The sequence below is a fragment of the Thunnus albacares genome, chromosome 7 (genome assembly GCF_914725855.1).
Source record: "Thunnus albacares chromosome 7, fThuAlb1.1, whole genome shotgun sequence".
In the NCBI taxonomy this organism is placed as follows: domain Eukaryota; kingdom Metazoa; phylum Chordata; class Actinopteri; order Scombriformes; family Scombridae; genus Thunnus; species Thunnus albacares.
In genome coordinates this window covers 28,533,405-28,553,004 of record NC_058112.1, presented here as the reverse complement: position 1 = coordinate 28,553,004, position 19,600 = coordinate 28,533,405, and the positions used below count along the sequence as shown (strand labels likewise).

Here is a 19,600-nt window from a genome sequence, read left to right as displayed (position 1 = left end):
TGTTTAATTTGCTTCCTTCGTGATCAGTGTGCAGTACTCAGTCTTGTTGTATAAAACATCAGCTATTACGTCAAGAAAGCCAAAGCATTCATTACTAAACTTCACCACATAAAGAGAATTACACTCAGTCTGTCCATTCAGCGTCACCACACTGAGGTTCAAACCTTTACTATTTCATTTGCCGATACGCCGCTGCATCAAAGGCACAGAGAGAGATCACTCAGACAAATCCTGCTCATTTATTCTGTTGGATGATAAACCAGGGTAATGATTGTTAAAGTTTTATAATAGCGTAGTACCTTAGAATAAGACCAGACAGCGAGTGAGAAGTAAAAAATTAGTTAGACTGGAATTCACTCCCAACCAAGATACAAATTCTATTGTACTTCATGACAAATACTTTGGTAATTCTGTAAGTTATCACTTTAATCATTTGAATAAACATTAGGCAACACTTAATTGAAAAGAGAGATTCCTTTGGTGGTATTCAGCGCAGCACTAATATGAACCAGGTTTTGGTAGCACTAATATATCAGTGCTTTTTGCCAACCAAGTATTAATAGTACTCCATTTCCTTCTTAGACCTCATATCATTACTGGGGTGTTAATTATTAGTTCTTACCAGGACAAGCCAGTGGGAGCAGCACTTTCATGGCCTGCAGGAGCAGCTCAGGGCTGTCCGGGAAACTCTGGAGAGCCGCCAGAACCACAACATGGTCCTGGTTCTCCACAAACTCCACAAGGTGGTCGTCACTCACTACACACACAGTAAACACAAGAAAAGACATTCAACTAAAGGAGGATATGGACAAATGTTCAAGCAAACCAAGCTAAAATGCTAACTGTTGTATATTTACGTTAGCATGATAACAGCTAGCACAACAATGTACACTCTTCTGAGTGTATGTTGTTGGCCATATGTGATACTGTAAGAATTATTACTATTACATATTTATTTAACATATTGTCATTTGAAACACCATGTTAATTGATGGTTTATTAACTGAAGCTAATCTGATAAATTGTTGTTGTCTAATTCACCCTAGCTAGCAGGCTACATGCTAACGTTAAATACAAAGCGAAGTTGGCTGAGTTGAGTTTGACCTAACTGATACACACTGGTATTCTGTCATTATCATGTAATTATATGTAATCTTTATGGCAGTGTGTCTTTTTTTACCCGAGAACCACAAACTTTCAAGAGCAACAAGACATCAATCAAGTAATTTACTGAGTAGTGCATAATTGTAGGTGTATTATAGGTGACCATATAATAAGCCTGAAATACTCTCTCAGCTCAGCTTAGAGCAAATCTGAGCCTGAGGACAGTTTAAATCAAGTCAAGATCATTAATCATACATTTTCCTCAAGGGGCTTTACAATCTGTACATCAATAAATACAACATCCTCTATACTAAGACCTGAGCCACATGGCTAGATTTGCTTAGACTTATCAAAGTTGATCCATGTCTGATAATGTAGAGCTGAGCCTGACAAATCGAAGCCGAGATGTCCTAAAATGTCCACAGTGCAGAGGAACAACAATTTTGGTTGAAGTAACAGCATGGCCTTTCTTCTACTGCTATCCTCAGGCAAACTTAATATGTTTATCCCCACTAAATCGAGCAAGGCAAACGGCCGCCCACCTAGAGCCCGGTTCTGCTTGAGGTTTCTTCCCGTTAAAGGGGAGTTTTTCTTTGCCGCTGTCGTCAAGCGCTTGCTCATGGGGGGAAATTATTGGGTCTCTGTAAATTAAAGAGTACAGTCTAGACCTGCTCTATGTGAAAAGTGCCCTGAGACGACTTTTGTTGTGATTTGGCGCTATATAAATGGTAAGAAACAAAGACACAGCAACGCTTTTGCTCCATTTCTCATCCATACAACATTTTTGTTTCTTTCCTGGTGTGTAATGTACATTACAGCCCCCACAGGACCTACAGACTATTATACATTATATTATATGTACAAACAGGGAATGCCTGCAGTAGCATATTCAGACATGGACAATGCATATTACTTTACATGCATGCAGGAGTGTGTATGTGATCACCTCTCTCCAGGAGGAACTGCAGAGCTCCACAGCCTTGGAGCTGAACTTCTTCACTGGTAGGGAAAGTCTTCATCGCCTGCACCACCAGGCCAAACACATCGTCCTCCTCTTCCAGCACCAGCAGACGAATCATGTCTATGTAAGAATGAAAAAATACCAATGCAGATACAGTACATTTACAAATTAACCAATGACTTGATCCCAGTTCTGATAAAATTCTCTTATTTGAGTCTAACATCTACAACAATTGTAGTTTCATAGTCAACAAAGATGTAAGAGTTCATCAAGAGCCACAAATGAATTATTCATTTTTAAAACATAAAATATCCAGTAACCATTTTGTCACATATGGATTATTTATACTATCTACAAACTTTTAGTTTCACAACTTCATACCTGAAAAGTGTTGAATATCTCTTAACAAATGCAGATATGATTAGGTAAATATTTGCAGTGCAGCCACTGACATTGTACTTTCACAGATAAAATCAAGGCAGTTTTAAAACTATGTGATATAGGGTCAATATTGCAACATATGGCGATATTTCCACTTGCGGTACGTTATCGACACACTGGTGTCAAGTATCGATATACTTTTTAAAGCATAGGACCGCTCAGAATTGATTCAGCTACTTTAACTTACCACTACTAGCACGCCACTACCCTTCACCTCCTTATGGAGGCGCTGAACAGTCTGGTGACGGTGAGATGAACAGCGTTTGAAGGTGACAACGAAGATGAATGCAAGCAAAAATGACCAGCAATGAGCCGCTACTGTCAGACTCTCCATGTCCGCACTGGAAACACAGAGAGTCCGCTGGATCTTTGGCAGTCACTAGAAGCACACTCATGGCCCTTTGTAGAAGTTTCTGTGGGGTTCCTGTGTTGTAGCTGAGCTAGTAGCTCTACTACGAGAGGCTCTACGGTGTGCGCGTGTGTGTGTGCTGTTTATCACGTTAATGTTTAGGCTACTGTCATCACCCGTCAGCCCTGAATATCTTGTAAAGCTCTGAATATAACACAGTTAGTTATCTGCGGGTTACGTGTTGTGTTTACTGCCACAGGAAAGGAATAAATCTTTGGCTTATTAGTACGACGTCATTTCTTTGCATCTCTTATCAGACTTGCTAACGCTACCAGCAGCTCTGTGTGAGTCACAACCTGAGGCTACTGTTATCAGTGTTCTGATATTTATACTTGGCGGCATTTCTTTTCTGTGAAACTAATGTACTATCAATAAACATTGTACATTATCTGACTACTTCCTGCTCTTGGAAATAACTGTTTCCTTCTTCTACAGTTACAGATATCATGATTCATTGCAGATTATTTCTTTGTGATATGTCGTGTATCGCACCTTTCTTGTGATGTACCGTTATCGTGGGAAGAATATAGTGATAGTATCATATAGTGAGTTCATCTGTAAATCCCACCCCTAAGATACATGTCTTAGTTTAACCTCTGCCCTTCTCAGAAGTTTTATATCACAGCGAACATCATGAAATATAGGTCACTGCACATGAGATCATAAATGAGCATAACCGAAGAGAGCATTTGAGGAAACGGATTAAAATGTTCCTCAAAAAATAAACTGTAAAAAATAAACTGCCTTTGACAGGGAAACCCCCAACATACCAGATATGGAAAATATATCCACATAAACTTATAACCAGTTAAAGTTTTTTTTGCTTGTTTCTTTATCTTCACTCTTCTTGATTCCTAGAAGGTTTGTGATTTACTTTCAAGTTTTTTCTTTTGTATTGATTTGATGGCATAAATGAGTAATAACATAAATATTTCTGTGGTTTCGCTGCCCTCATCAACGACTCCATTTAAAGATAGAATCAAAAACTGTGACCTGGGCTTTAGTTATCAAACTGAATTTCAATCCTCTAACACTCATTCAGGCATTATATCTAGCAAGAGTGATGCATTTATGCATTATAACATATCTCCTGTGTAGTAGTGTACCTGATCTGAGCAGGAGAGCCAGGGCTCGGAGTCCAACCATGGTCACTCTGCAGTCCGTGCTGTACTGAGACAGAACCTTCAGAATCTGCCTGGAAAACACACCAAAAAACTCAACCACAGCTGTAGTCAAGACTGAGACCCAAGTGAAAGTCTTTTTCCTGTCCGAGTCCATGTCGTACATGACATATCTAACTTCTTCAAACTTAAGAAAGTTGATTATGTGCTGTATTTACATGTATTTAAATTAGTTACAGATTCAGATTCAGTGGCCTGCATTTTTATCGTGTGTATCATTTATTCAAACTTGTAGGAGCACTATTAGTAACTAGAAATAGGTGTAATAGTGGCTTTAAAAGAGAACTGAAGAAAATCAAATGGCCTGATTGGATGCAAGTGCAAATGTTAGACGACAAGATAAAGGAACTGAAAATGTAACTTGGAGAAAAAAAATTTTTTTCAGGTAAAAGTGACATTGCGTGATACAACAATTTAATTAACAGGAAGTGAAAACTGAAAATGAGAGCAGACAAAATAATCCAGTATCACTGGAGAACCAAAATCAGACTGCTCAAATTGAACCGTACTTCATCTAAGAAAACAGATTTTCAACTCAAATGTGAAACGATGCTTTTTACATCTGGAAATTCACGCAGGGACTGATGAAGATGAGGATAGCAATTGGATTTTATCCGCTCTATATAAAAGCTCTGACGCATATTCATAGAAATTATACTTTTAAATTACATAACCCTAGTTAGGGCCAAAATGTGTGTCAAACATTTTGATGACGTACCTACACGATATACATATGTACATACTGTACCGTTTCACGGCTTCTTTTGAACATGAATGCCATGTAATCTGGATGACTATGTTAGTGCGATTATATCATCTAACTCCATGTGACACAAGCCATTAGGGTGGTGTGACACACGAGAATATTTTTTTTTTTTACAACCAATAATAGTGCATAAAACCTACAGCAATAACCTTTCAGCACCAAATAAGTACGTCTTTACTTACTGGTGCACTCCCAGTACCTCCCAGTCCTTTGCGGCTTGTAGAGGTCTGGTCAGCTGGTCCAGCGTACCGGGGCATATTTCAATCAGCCGGCACAGCAGCGACCAGCCCACCTGTAGCGAGAAAGATCAATATCAAACACTTCAACATGAAACAAACAAACAAAAAAAGAATCATTCCTAGATAGATAAAAGTGGAAAACATACAGGTCAAAGACACAGGCGCCATAACCTTTAAATGCTTTCGTAATTTTCTATGTCACCATAATGTGCCAGAGATAATTTTCCATGCAAGATGCCCTAGCTGCTGACCTAGAAAATAAATCACTTGACTCAGCTGAAAAGCATTAATCTTCCCGCACCAAAATGTTATGCAGCAAGTGAAAGATCAACTGACAAATACAAAGCACCCTATTGATGCTGTGAGACCTTTGCTGTGATGCTTGTAAAAGACGTATGGAGCTGTATGCATTCAAGTGTGAAAAAGACCTTATTTGAAGAAGAGCTGCGACGATTAGTCGATTAACTGATCAGTCGGTCGACAGAAAAAAAAAGCGGCAACCGTTCTGATGATCTCTCAGATGTACGTCGCTTTAAATAAAAGTGTCTGCTAAATGAAATTGTAAATTGTAATAATCGATTGATTATTTCAGCCAGAATGTCTAAAGTTCACTGGTTCCAGGTCCTCAAATGTGAGATTTTGCTGCTTCTTCTTAACTTTACATGACAGTAAACTGAATATCTGAATAATTAGGGCATCTTAAGATGTCACCTTGGAGTCTGAGAAACTGGGATTTTCAGTTTTCTGATGTTTTAGAGACTAAACAATGAATCGATTAAATGATAATTGTTAGTTGCAGCCCTAATTTAAAGTTCAATTCAGTTCGATTTTATTTATATAGAATCACAACAGCAGTTATCTCAGGTTCCTTTTCACATAAAGCAGGTCTAGACCATACGCTTGACCCAACAATCCCCCCATGAGCAGCGCTCGGCGACAGCGGCAAGGAAGAAACCTAAAAGCAGAACCAGGCTCTAGTATCACTTTAATTAAAACCAATGTGTCTATGGCAGTGTGCTACCACTCATAGTTGCTTAAGTCAGAGATTTTCAAATTCTACACACAGTATATATCACATGAGAATCGGGTGATATGGATAAAATCTCCTATCACAGTGTATGTCATTTGTAATTTGTATATAATATTGTGATATAGTAAAGTCAACTGAGAAATATGTGAGAAATATATCTTATTTTGGCTAATGCAGTTGATTTAAATACCTAAATAATGAAAGCATTTCAGCACATTGATGCAAAAATCCTATAAATGCAATACTGCCATAAAGCTCCTGCTACCTCATGATGTAGCAAAATCTCTCAAGGCTGACTAATGTCTATTGTCTCACTGAATATATCATCATATTATCCAATCCTACATCATACTGTCTAGACTCCAAAAAACAAAAAAAGCAAAAAGCTCAGAATATTTAGGATCAGATTTTGTGTTATCTTTGTCTATTCTGTCTGTTATGACTGAGACCGCACGAGTCTCACAATCAGGTTCTGATATGTCGCAGCCTCACCTTTGATAAGCTGCGTTACAGAGCAGTCACGAGACGGCATAAACATGCCAGATCAGACATAGGCGTGTCAGCTGTGAATGACTTTAAAACTACATACAGCACAAACTGTGTTAGCAGGTGATGCTGTTGTACACGATTAAACATCCGTGTGACTAGTTTATGATGGCGCAGATCTCTATTACTACCCAGCACAATAAAATATGACGCTACAACAACTGTCGGTTAAGTTTTGTCTCTCGAATTAAGCACACAATGTTCAAGATGGCACATTTCCTACTGCTGCTAAAAAAAAAAATACACAATGAAAGGGAGTGCTAGTGTCTTGCAGTACCTGCTGGACTCCTCTACTGCTGATGTAGGATGACAGCACCACCATGAGGGGGCTGTGGACATCTTTGTCTTCAAACAGTTCAGCTGCTGCAACAAAGAACAATAGATATGACATGATTGGACAAGTTAGATCTGAAGGACGGGACACTTGCTTCAGTCTTTAAATGCATATAACATGGCTTGAAAAATAGTCTAGATCTCATTATGAAGGTGCAAGTCTGGTTATCTTTGTTTCGTTTGCACAGACTGTCAAAATGTACATTGCTCGATCACAACTGAGATTAAAAAGAAAGTAAGTAAAAGAAAGATAAAAGCACATGAAGAATTACAATTATGGAAACTTAAATTGACCGTTCTGTGCAGGAGAGAAAAGGACAGTTAAACATGAGGTATTCAGAGCAAGACCACAAAGTAAAAATACTAAATTGCAAGCAGGGCTTTGTTATCACTTGATGTGCCAATTATTTTCTCAATTAATCAATAAAATGTCAGAAATAGTGAAAAAAGGCTCAAGTAATGTCATCAGATTGCTTGTTTTTGTCCAATTAACATCCTTTAACCTGCATTCAAAATTTTAATTACATCGAGGTACATTAGTATAAGAGAAAATTTGAGTACAAACAGTAAACTACGCATTATAAATTAAGCAGTACCATGTAAACACTGTAAGCCAGCTGGTTTAATCTACAGTAATACATCAGTTTTCATATGTATCACATCTTTACCAGCAAACTCACAACTACAGCCAGTAGACAAGTGTAGTGGAGTGAAATGCACTTTATAAAGGTAGGAAACTGCACAAAACGCAAATAGTACGAGTCCTTTAAATATACTTAAGTGTACTCAATTTTAAAGTTGACAAACTTTAGTGCTTCTGCTGCTTTATACTTTTACTCAACTATAGATTTCAGAGGGAAATACTGTACTTTATACTCCTCTACTGTACATTTATCTGACAGATATAGTTACTTAAGATTGATTTTCATACAAAATATATGATCAGTTCCTAAAAGATCATGCACTGTTCTACTAAACCACCTTAACTAGCTAAACTTTTAACAACTTCAGGTAGTTACATTTTGAATAATAATAATGATCCAATGAAATAATAAAAAATAAAACAAGATACTGGTGGGGGCCATTTTTCTATATACATTCCTCTGACAATACAGTACTGAATGCATGGAGTCGTTTTACACTGTGGTATTACTACTTTTCTCTCCCACCACTGCTAGTACATCAAACAACATGGCCAAAGGAAACTGTTTATGAACAGCAGCATGATGCACATGCAGGAACAATGTGTTTCCTACCACAGTCTGTGTGCGCCAGGAAAAGCAGGTCCTGGATGATTTGAATCAGAGTGCACAGTTGTCTGTCTTCCTGAGGGGTTTTCAGCCTCACCAGAAGTTTCTTCAACCTTTCTTCCAATTCCTCCTTGTTAACCATGGTCTTTGAAATACTGTTTTCTAGCTGACGACTTGACGTGCATTTAGGTCAATCAGTACAGTCCCTTCAGAACCGACGAAAGGTTAGCCACACAGCAGCAGCAGCAGCAGCAGCAGCATGGGGAGAAACGAGTCGTGCCACTGTAACAACTAATAACATTACACCACATTACTTAATATTAGCTATGTTTCATCATAGCACACTAGCTACATTACATCAACGTGTCTGTGGCGACAAGGGACGCTGTCAGTGTGGCAGTTTCGGCTTTGTTGACATCACCGCGTTGAGCTAGCTCACTTTCCTCTGACATAGAAAACGTGTTCCTCTTTCTGGGGGTCGGTGGTTTTTTTTGTTGTTTCTATGGGAGATAAAAAAAAAAAAAAGCCAGCAGTTCTTCTCTTGACAGACGTGTTCCTCCTTCCTTACGATCACATCATATGACTCCCTGTCAGAAAAAAAAAACTCCTCGTTTGGTGAAGAGGAAACTGGCCGCACAGGGAAGCAAGTCACGGAGGATCAACGGCCACACAAACTACGTTTCCAGTCAAACGTCGGTAAAGTTGCTAAGCAGATTACATCGCCGAAACATCGTTTTTAACTCTAATCAGCATTTGCAGTGATTGACAGTTACACTTGTAAGAGCTGTCGAGTGAAATCAGTGCACTTCATAAACTGCCTCCCACCTCGGTGTCTGATGTCAGCCGTCGATCTGCCGATTTATAAATCATTGGGATTGACCCAGATATGCGCCGTATTTCATTCGAAAACTTAACAGTTAAAGATTTGTTAGCGAATAGACGAGGGTAGTTACGCGATAGATCAAACATTAAAACTTTTTACCATTTTTTTTGGAAGTTGTTTCTAAATTCGGCATACGTCAGTTCACACAAACCTGCGGATAATTAAACAAAATCTCAACTTTTTCTGTCGGCTATACCGCTGTCACCGCCGCCATCTTTATTTTGTGCTGCGCGTCTATTAATGTAACTGCGGTATTTACAGTCAGCATGGAGGGTCGTTTTGATGTTACAGTCATAACTTATTCATTTTTTATTCAGTAATCATTGTCGCAGTGGTTTTATTATGTGTCCAAATTTAAAAAGAAACTGAACCAGACTTACGCTCAAATATTTGTACGCAGAATTGTATTTTATTAAAGCGCTGCAAGATGGTGACTGTTTTCTCGTTGAATGTCTTAATCTGCGATATTTTAACAAATTAAAAATAATCTGGAAATTAAAAAAGAATATATTAATTCACATTTTATTTGCTGTTGCTTATCTGTAAAGAAGGACCAGTTGAAAGTTGTCTGGTCTGTTTATTCACATACAAAATTGCAAATATAACAATATAACCAAAAAAAGTAAGATAAATCCTTATTTCCTTATGACAAAAAAATAAAAGACAAGCAGCTCACGTGATCTGTCATGAAAAAACGGGGAAATTATACCCTCAACTTGCTAAATGAAAGCAGTCATTCAAAAGAACATCTGGAAATGCATCGAGACAGTTGACTCATACTGTGCAGCCTCAAAATCTATTTCAAGTTATGCAAATCCCTGCTGTTGATCAAGACTGACAAAGTAAACACGGCTGTCTGCGCGTGAGGGGTACAAAACACAGGTGTTGTGTGTGTGTATGTGGGCGTGTTCCTGCTTTCCTGCGGCAATATCATATGATCCATAAGACAAACTGACAAACTTCCTGTTCACTAAAGAGGACACCAGCAGCAGCAGAGGTCCAGAATAAGCTTTTTTTTTTAAGAGGTACAATCTGAGTTAAGCTCAGATAATGTCTGTTAAGTAATGCTATTGCGTGCTTTTGTGTGACAGTTTATGTTTAAGACATTTTATGTGTGAGTTTATAGTCATATGATCCAGACTACTTGCCAGCTGCAGCTCTCTGTCACACTTTGCTTATCGGCTTATCGAGTTTTGTTTTTTTTTTTTTTTTTTTGACTGAATTTGAATTGTGGTTTTCTTTTATCTTTAAAATTAAGGGTTTTTTTTCGATAACATGTTTTTACATATATAACACTGCCAATAAACGATCGAGGATTCACAAAATGCTTTAGATTTTGAATGGAGTCTGGTGCTGTGTTCTAGAGAAATGTCAAGGTGTCATATGCAGTTCTTAAAATAAATGTATACGTTAGATGCTCAAAATATATTTATCAGAGAACTGATAAATTATTGACATGATATTTGTGTTGTATTATACATAAAGTTGTTTTTTTTTACATTACAAGTCGTGGGGCAAGACTTTCTTTTAGTTTATTTTCTGTCATCTTTATTGAAAACAGTCAAATTAAAAAAAAAAACAGTAACATATAAAGACGTGTGGAGAACAAGGAAACAAAGTATCAGGGAATTCGATTCTGATTTTAAAAAGGAGGCTTAATATTCTTAATAATTAATATTCTGTTTTACAGGATATATTCTGTGTGAAATTTCAAGTGAGACCGCTTTCATTTTCTTTGGTTGATGCTGCATTCAGAAGCTCGTCGGATTACAAACACATATGAGCAAAACAAATGATATGCAAGACGTGACTCAGTAAAAAGTTTCTTGCCAATTAACTAAATATTTACCCTCGTCCGCCATGTTTCTGCTTATATGACGTCCACTTTCGGCAAGTCGTGTGCCACAATTTTCGCCGACTTTCCAAGTTGTTGTTCAGACTTGAGGGGGGCGTTCGTGTGAATTTTCCCAATGGAACATTCATTTTTCGAATTATTCCGACATCACCTGAATGCCACAACCTTTGCAGCTGGGCTGTTGGGTGACGTCACGTAAACATGGCCGCACACAGAGCAGAGTGTTTGTGTATGTGTCGCACTGTGGTAAACTATCAGTTTGGAGCGATTTAAACGCACCGTTTAGGTACACTTATTAATGACATGACATTAACAGCAGTTGTAATTAACCACAGGAGCCTCTACTGAGACGTTATCGTTTGATAAATTACCACGTATAGTTGTTAAAAATAAACCTCGACGTGTACGTGTTTTTACTTGTTGAGTTTTTCGAGCTGGTCTGTTAAACACACGGAGGTCAGAAATGTCAGTTTTAGGATAGTGAGACGGCTGATACTGAAAAGAATGCATCATTATCTCCTTTTGTTTGGACCCACTTTCCCTCAGCTCTTGCCTTGTTTTGGGGGCGTTGCACTACAGATGACTGTATGTATGCAGACGTCATCGCTGCTGAAGGTGTCATGTGTCACTTTTTAGAGTAAAGAAATAACTGCTGCAAGAAGCTGCGGTTGTCTAACTGACCTCCGGTGAGCCTAACTCCTGGTTTCCCCTATGTCCAGCAGCCACGATGAATACAGCTTGAAGCACATGAGCAACCTCATGGGCAACAGGGGACAGAAAGCAGTGGACGATGGAGAGCGGAGTCTCATTGGGCCTTCATCAAGGGATGCTGCCACCGGTGGGGACATCCTGGACCGAGATCCCTCCACTCCGGTGTTCGTCTATCTGTTGGCGTTCTTCTCTGCCTTGGGAGGATTTCTCTTTGGGTATGACACCGGGGTGGTCTCGGGGGCTATGCTGCTCCTGAAGAAGGAGATGAACCTGGACACTCTGTGGCAGGAGCTGCTGGTTTCCAGCACAGTGGGAGCCGCTGCACTGTCTGCCCTGAGCGGTGGCTCGCTGAATGGATGGCTTGGACGCAAGATCTGCATCCTGATCGCCAGCTTCATCTTCAGCGTTGGTGGCATCATCCTGAGTTTATCTCCAAACAAGGAGGTCCTTCTTGTGGGCAGAATTACAGTTGGTTTGGGTATAGGTGAGTTGGTGTCATGTTTCAGCTATGTAGTCGTTGAAAGTTGTTTATGAGCAGATACAAAGTCCACTCCCAAGCAACCTCTGATCTTACTCAACCTGACCTGCTTTTCAGGTATGAAACAAAGGGCAGTGGGTCATGTAACAGAATGGCTTTAGAAGTTATTGCCCTAAGGTTGAAGGTGTAGCTTTACAAAGGAAGAAAATCTGTTTTGCTCAAACCCTGAATTAGATTTGCTTTGTGGTTTGCATTCACTTTAATATGTTATTTTGTTTGCCATGTTCCAGCCCAGAAAACATCTTTTCTTGAGCAGTAGTAGAAAAGCGTTAGGTAAGACTCACTGTAGAGTAGGTGGGGAAAAATCTGTGCAATGGGGAAGATTTTTGGTCAGAATCCTTGTTCTTATCCCAGGGCCCAGATAGGTGTGAGGAATATGCAGATTGGGTTGTAGGAGATTTGATGTATTTTAAAATTTCTAATATCTAAGAAAATATTAATTCAACAGTAATAAGCAGCTGTTTTTGTATTGTCCATTTGGATTGTGTCCATGCTCACATAATCATTATGCTGTTGTCAAATTTACGTGACAGTTAGCAGTTAGTTTTGATTACATGGTTGAAAATTTGACACTATTAGTCAGCCTAGCTTGGTATATTTTGCAGCATTTGAAAAGTGGATATTAGCCTTGAAAAAAAGACACAGAACACACATAAAGGGAATGCTTGTAGATTTTAAAGGAAAGCATGTTACTGTTAGTCTTATTCACAAATCTATACGAATTTACAGACTGGATCCCTGTACTTTGAAGCTATTGGAATCATAATCTTTAAAAAAAAAAAAAAAAAGACAAAAATGAATTTACAGACCAGATCCCTGTACTTTTGAATCATAATCTTTAAAAGTAGATATACAAAGTGTGTGGAGATTTTTATCTGTGTATATACAAAAATGTTTTTTCCTCAGGTATTGCCTCTATGACAGTTCCTGTATACATCGCAGAAGTTTCCCCATCTCACCTGAGAGGTCAGCTGGTCACTATAAACGCCCTCTTCATCACTGGTGGCCAGTTCATTGCCAGTGTGGTCGATGGGGCTTTCAGCTACCTGAGCCGCGACGGCTGGAGGTACACACGTTAGTTTTACACTGTAAATACCAGTAACTTTCCATCACAAGGTTTATTTTAGTTTTGTTTGTCCGATGTCTTTCTCTGTTTTCCTTGAGTTGGAACCAGCAGAAAATGTTACTCACTAAACTAAATTGCAGTACTAAACTGTGAAATTTCTCTCTAAATACTGTGTATTGATGATGTCATTCAAACAACAAATCAGTAGCTGCACTTCAGAGATGCTGTCATCTAAGCTTTGTGTGTATTTCAGCTGCGGTGGGGAAGCTACTCTATAAAACACTGCAGGAAACCTTGTTGCTATCAACCAGAGGGAATTGTGGGACAGAAAAGCTAAAGATATGTTTGAGGTCATTTAGAAACAGTGTCACCATTATACAGTTTGTCCACCAGAGAGCACTGAAAAGCTGATTTTTCATCAGTATGATTCAGAACACGCCTTGATCACAACTGTCTAATAACCACATGTAAATGATCCTCATCAAAAATGCTTGTTTATGTTAAAAAAAAATATTATTGAACTTTTGCAACTCTCAAATATGAATATCAGTGTTAGCCTCAAAAATCCAGAAACAACAGCTGAAGTATCCTGGGTAAGCAAACAAAGGATTGTAAATGGATTGGGCTTTACATAGGCAATATTGATCCTCAAAAGAAGCCAAATGCCAGGATTGGAACCTAAAGTCTTGGCTCCAGACCTGATCCTGCAGATTGGCTCTAGACTTATTTGTGTGTCTTTGCTGCCCCTGTTTGTAATTTTATTTGTACAGTGATCATGCAGCTTGAATTGACTTGAATGCCCCTCAGTTACTTGTGGAATTCTCCAGTTTTCCAATTTGAGAATCTCTCCTCGTTTTTTTCCCCATCTTCCCTTCATACCGTAGGTACATGCTGGGTCTGTCCGTTGTCCCAGCTGCACTGCAGTTTGTGGGCTTCTTCTTCCTGCCAGAGAGCCCTCGCTGGCTTCTCCAAAAGGGCCGCAACCAAGAGGCCCGTCAAGTTCTCAGCCAGATCCGAGGAGGCCAGAATGTCGACGAGGAATACGACAGCATCAGAACCAGCATCGAGGAGGAGGAAAAAGAGGCGGGTGGAGGTGAAAGAATTCAGTGAAAACAGAAATGCAGAGTGATAAAGTTACTTTTGTCTAGATGTGACATAACCACCGTTAGCAACAAGATGAAAATAAGTCGTCAAACATTTAAGGTTTAGGTTATTATTAAAAGTTTGCTTTTTGTTTATTGCTGTAGGAGGCCTTGTTATTTGGCGCATCCTCAGGCATGGTCCGACCCGCAGGGCTCTCATTGTTGGCTGTGGCCTCCAGATGTTTCAGCAGCTGTCTGGGATTAACACCGTCATGTAGGTTATCTATTAGTCTGGTAACAGCCTGCTAATAATTATCACCCACCTGTGATAAATCAATCTGTGTTTTTGACCTGTTTAACTGAAAAAGCAGAGAGACGTGTTCGGCTTTTCACTTTTCAACCTCTTTGCTCACATCCAGGTACTACAGCGCAACCATTCTGCAGATGGCGGGCGTGCGGGATGATAAACAGGCGATCTGGTTGGCCGCCGCGACTTCTGCTACCAACTTTGTGTTCACCCTGGTTGGAGTCTGGCTTGTGGAGAGAGTGGGCCGCAGGAAGCTGACACTGGGAAGCCTTATTGGTTTGTTTTTTTTGATAGATTTTAGCTTACACTGTTTACTTGATTTATTAATTGATTGACTTAATTTGTGACAGGCTAAGGAATGACAGGATCTTGCATTTCCCTTTTATATAGTGGTCTGTTTTCTTTATTAGGGCTTTATCCAGTGTGTGTATTTCCTGTAATGCAGGTACTGGTCTGAGTCTGACTTTGTTGGCAGTCGGCTTCTTGCTTTCAGCCCAGAACTCTCCACCCATCACCCTCCACCTGTTTGACTCTCAAAACTCAACCTGCAGACTATACGGGTAAGAAATAGTAACATAGCAGCTACATAGCCATCATTTTAAATTGTTTAGCTGCAATTTAGTATATAAATGACAAAAGCTGCTATTGGGTAAACTTTCCTTAATCTAAAAGTCTCAAAGTCCCAAAGGGCATAAACTATCTTAAATTTAAATAAATGTCACATGTGTGATGACTTGACCAAAGATTCTGAAGGATTGTTAGGTTATCACTGAGTTATCACCGCTGACAAAATGCTATGTGTGTCTATCTGCTGCTCAGTAAATAGTGTGACCTACTATGTGAGAAGTTTTACATTCAGCTCTGCTCTTCAGATCCTGCGAATTCTGCATGTTGGATCCAGATTGTGGGTTTTGTTATCGTGAAAACAGCACCAGAGTGTACGACTCCTCCTGCGTTCCCGTCAATCAAGAGTCCATAGATCACGCGGCGTGGGGAAGGTCAGACACTGAATTTCTGCATAGTTGTGTGACGGAGATTAAATAAGAAGTTGACAAATGCAATAGCTGAGATGGATATCACTATTATTACATCATCACATTTGCTTCTTTAAAAGATACTCATAGAAAAAGCACCTGGGACTCACTTATGTGCACTTTAGGTAGATTATATTGAAATAGTTATAAAAAAAGGTGAAAGACACATGTTCTCACTCTCAGCAACTTTAAGGCTAAAGAATTAACATTTGCTTTGTTTGAATCCCTGCCTGCACACCAGATATTGTTTGCTATATGTTCATTTGCAAAACCTGAAGAGAAATGTGGGTTCCAATTTCTTGCAATCTTTTTTTAATCATCCAGGTGTTCCAACCTGACGGAGGCAACAGACAGCCCAATCTGGGCCTACAACTACTGTCCCACATCCTATTCCTGGATCGTCCTGACAGGCCTCATCCTCTACCTGGCATTTTTTGCTCCAGGTCTGAAACGACTCTCTGCTCCCTTATATATTTTCTTATTTCTTTTGAATTGCAGATGACTCATAATTTTAGATATTATGATAGCAACCATCTCTCAGTGCTCTAATGAAAAATTGGATTTATACAAAAGACAAACTAGTACCTGATGTTAAAAGACAATTAATGTAAAATTCCTCCTCTGTGTGTTAGGTATGGGACCCATGCCTTGGACGGTGAATTCAGAGATCTACCCACTGTGGGCCCGCAGCACCGGTAACGCCTGTTCAGCCGGGGTCAACTGGATCTTCAATGTACTGGTGTCTCTGACCTTCCTTCATGTCGCAGAGTTTCTGACCTATTACGGTAAGACTCCATCAAGAGGTCAGATGATGGTAAATGCATCAGATCATAATCTGTTTTTATGTGTTTAAGTGAAACCTTATCGTACAACTTTATCAGAAAAGCTGGTTGCCTTGTTGTCAGGGACGTGTGGCTGCTGTAGAGGATGAATGCCTACTGCGTTTTTAAAATTTTGGCCACATCCTATTTGCAGCGACCTTTCCAAAAAACCTGCTCACAGCTGGTTTATCAGCTCACTTTTCACTGATTTTTCTGTCTAGTTCTGCTATCTAATGTATATCTAGTTTTTTTCAGTAAAGAATTTAAGCAGTATGTTGTCAATTGCACCTGTCGGACATTGAATATGTAACATCGCTGGCTTTATATTCATTATTCTGCTGCCTGTTTTATAATATCCCACAGTGTGCAAGCATTAAATGACAGGATGTTAAGTTCCTATTTGCTCAGATACTGTATTTAAAGTGTTTTGCTGGACATGAATTTATTCATCTGCTGTTCAGATTATTATCGTGGTTGTTGCCGTGGGGAAAATAGTTTTTATAGCTTTATCTGAATTAAGAAGAATCTCCTCAACAACTTAAAATCTGTTCTTCCACTTTGTTTTATGGTGTATTAAACTGATTTTTTTTTACAGTTTTACAGAAATGTTACCAGGTCTGACCTACTGGAGTAAGATTTCCTTTGCATATAAGTGACTTCAGCACAGACATGAGACTGAGATGTTGAATTGCCATCAAATTAACGTAAATGGTGCATATTTTAAAGGGTCTATATAAAGTATTTCCTGCAACTTAGTCTGATCCTAAAACGTTGTTTTTTTACTCTTTATATAACCAGGCGTGGTCACTATAAACACCATCTTGTTTATAGCAACAGGACAGTGGAGAAGGAGATGAGATGAAAACTGTTCAATAAAGAAACCACCGTAGAGTTCAACTCAGTTTTGTTTACAAGTGGAGGTTTGCTTTTAGACCAGTGGGAAACAAAATCAAACCACATGCACACAGTATATGAAACAAAATATTTAAAACTTTTTAAATAAATTTTAATAACTGTAGGCGTGATCTTGATGTTTATGAAGGTGACTCGGAGGTCTACAGGTTAGAGAACATGCAGCAACAAATGTGCGTCTAGCAAAATGCTATCGAGAAGGACATGACTGCATAACAGCTCACGCACTCAGTTTCTCTGGATATGATCAGTATAGAAGTTCAAGGCTGTCAGTTTTAAAACTCCAGTGATTTAGTATTGTATTTCCACAACGTTGGGAAACATTTTTAAAAGAATTCTTAAAATTGATTTCACAGAAGCTGAAATATTTTTAAATCTGAAGATAGACTTGTAGTCCTAAATGTGGGCAAAGCTCCAAATGCACTGGATCCTACATTTACCACAATAAAAACCAAAAGCTTTTTTTTATTACACTTCCCTTGCCTGGTAAATGCCCATGTTTCAAACTCCATTCCTCAGTTTGTAACACAAGCTTTCTCTTAAAAACCCTCAGTCTCTGAGCCCAAGCAGAGACAACTCTAATGACACCATTATTTTCTCAGACTTTCTAAAGCTCCCCCCAGAGCCACAGGCTGAGTAGTACTCCTCATGACAAATGAACTTCATGTGCAAAATCAGTCCATTTTTGTTCATGGTTTATGCCAAAATTTTATTTAAACAAGCCCAGAGAAAGCATGCACAGGTAAGAAAAACCCAATTTGCAGCTCCTTTGATGAACAACCCCTATTTCCCTCATACTGGGAAGCCATGGCAACCATAGGACAGAAAACCAGTCAGTGGCACAATGGCAGCCCTGAACTTCCATAACTCAGAACCTTTATAATGAAAACATACATGTGTGTCTCTTCCAGGTGCGTTCTTCTTGTACACGGGCCTTGTGGTGTTGGGTCTCCTTTTCGTCCAGGGCTGCCTCCCAGAGACACAGGGTCTGCAGCTGGAAGACATCGAGAACCTGTTCACCAGTCCGCTCTGCTCCTGTGGAGCCTCTTCACCCAACAACAATCGCCACGTCCAGTACATCCGGGTAAAAGGCAGCAACTACCTCCCCTCTGACAACGATGCCTCAGATGAAGAGTAGTCTGGGATGATCCCGTCTTTCCACTTTATTTTTGGGTTTCCTGTCTTTTTTGATTGAGGATTGGGAAGACTGCCAATGCGGAGAGGAAAGGTGGCTGCAATCAAACATGAACAAAAAAAAAACAGCTTGATTGATTCTAACTGGCACTTTGCCTCATCAATCATCTTGTTTTTTTCTTTCTACCTATCTCTCACCAGGGAGTTGGTTTGGTCTGCTTTTATTTTTGTTTCTATTGTGCATTCTTCTCATTTCCCATCATCCTCTCTGTCATCATAAAAGGAATCATTGGAGCAAGACTTTCCAGGATATGGTTGAACAATGTTCATTTGAACAGTGTTGCTGGGATAATTAACGTTGCTAGGAAAGTCGTAGTATGTTGTGAATGATTGAATATCACAAAACCAAAACAGATGATGATAATCTTTACTTTAAGTACATTTATTGATGAACAGGTTTTCCTTTTCTCTGCCAGTAGCATTTTCAAAACAAAATATTTGTTTTTTTAATCCAGTGAGTTCAGAAACTGGTCGACCAGGTTCCTGACTCAGCATTTCATCAGCCTTTGTAAACTGTCAAGATAATTTTATTTCCAGATTTTAAAAACAATCTCTTTGCATGAGTTCAGTGTGACCATCCATCTTTTATAGACACACTCACTCCACAAGTTTGATATACCAGCAAGACTGTGTTTGTATGCAGGCCTTAATGATCTGTTATTGATGAAGATGTCCGAAATAAGGGAACCACAATGTAGAGAAGAGACAGTTTCAAACACTATCGCTGGTTTCTGCCTTCTTTGCATATGTGTACATTCTGTAGCGAGTTAGATACATTCCTGTCAAAACCACTAACATGGGTTTTATCTTTTAATCTGTGTTGGTGTAAAACAAGTCAATTGATTGTGGTTTTGCTGCTAATGTCTGCACAGTGGGAGATATTGCACTTTAAAAAAAAACCAAAAGGTGTCTTTTTTTTCTTAGAAAAAAGGTTTAT

General features: G+C 39.1%; 2 protein-coding genes across 16 annotated transcripts in view; one reads left to right on the top strand and one right to left on the bottom strand.

Annotated features, from left to right (window-relative positions):
* The window catches only part of lrrk2 (leucine-rich repeat kinase 2), a 37,493-nt gene extending 29,091 nt beyond the window's left edge, over positions 1–8,402 (bottom strand). The window contains exons 1-6 of one of the 2 annotated variants that reach the window (XM_044356143.1): positions 8,267–8,402; positions 6,955–7,040; positions 5,045–5,154; positions 4,022–4,110; positions 2,051–2,185; positions 623–757 (exon numbers count right to left, since the gene is read on the bottom strand). In XM_044356143.1, the coding sequence (XP_044212078.1) occupies positions 623–757; positions 2,051–2,185; positions 4,022–4,110; positions 5,045–5,154; positions 6,955–7,040; positions 8,267–8,402 (691 nt within the window). The remainder of the gene's footprint in view (positions 1–622; positions 758–2,050; positions 2,186–4,021; positions 4,111–5,044; positions 5,155–6,954; positions 7,041–8,266) is intronic. The other variant, XM_044356144.1, reaches the window with a different exon arrangement.
* Positions 8,403–8,869: 467 nt separating this feature from the next.
* On the top strand, positions 8,870–19,204 carry LOC122985463 (proton myo-inositol cotransporter-like). 14 transcript variants are annotated; one of them, XM_044356157.1, is made up of 12 exons: positions 11,205–11,284; positions 11,545–11,583; positions 11,721–12,193; positions 13,154–13,313; positions 14,198–14,406; positions 14,561–14,669; positions 14,815–14,978; positions 15,148–15,262; positions 15,575–15,700; positions 16,061–16,179; positions 16,369–16,521; positions 18,381–19,204. In XM_044356157.1, exons 3-12 carry the CDS (start codon positions 11,746–11,748, stop codon positions 18,605–18,607), a joined length of 1,830 nt encoding a protein of 609 aa, XP_044212092.1. In that variant the 5' UTR covers positions 11,205–11,284; positions 11,545–11,583; positions 11,721–11,745; the 3' UTR covers positions 18,608–19,204. The 14 variants fall into 14 exon arrangements, with proteins under 14 accessions (XP_044212089.1, XP_044212093.1, XP_044212081.1 ...); XM_044356155.1 differs by having other exon boundaries at positions 11,718–12,193; XM_044356156.1 differs by having other exon boundaries at positions 11,545–11,613.
* Positions 19,205–19,600: the final 396 nt, after the last annotated feature.

What these genes read in the sequence shown, in the direction of transcription:
- LOC122985463 (XM_044356145.1), top strand. Translation starts at nt 11,154, where the DNA reads ATGCCACAACCTTTGCAGCTGGGCTGTTGGGTGACGTCACGTAAACAT. An exon ending in GACACTGGGAAGCCTTATTG is followed by an intron (nt 14,979 to 15,147) that starts GTTTGTTTTTTT and finishes CCTGTAATGCAG; the next exon opens with GTACTGGTCTGAGTCTGACT. An exon ending in AGAGTTTCTGACCTATTACG is followed by an intron (nt 16,522 to 18,380) that starts GTAAGACTCCAT and finishes TGTCTCTTCCAG; the next exon opens with GTGCGTTCTTCTTGTACACG.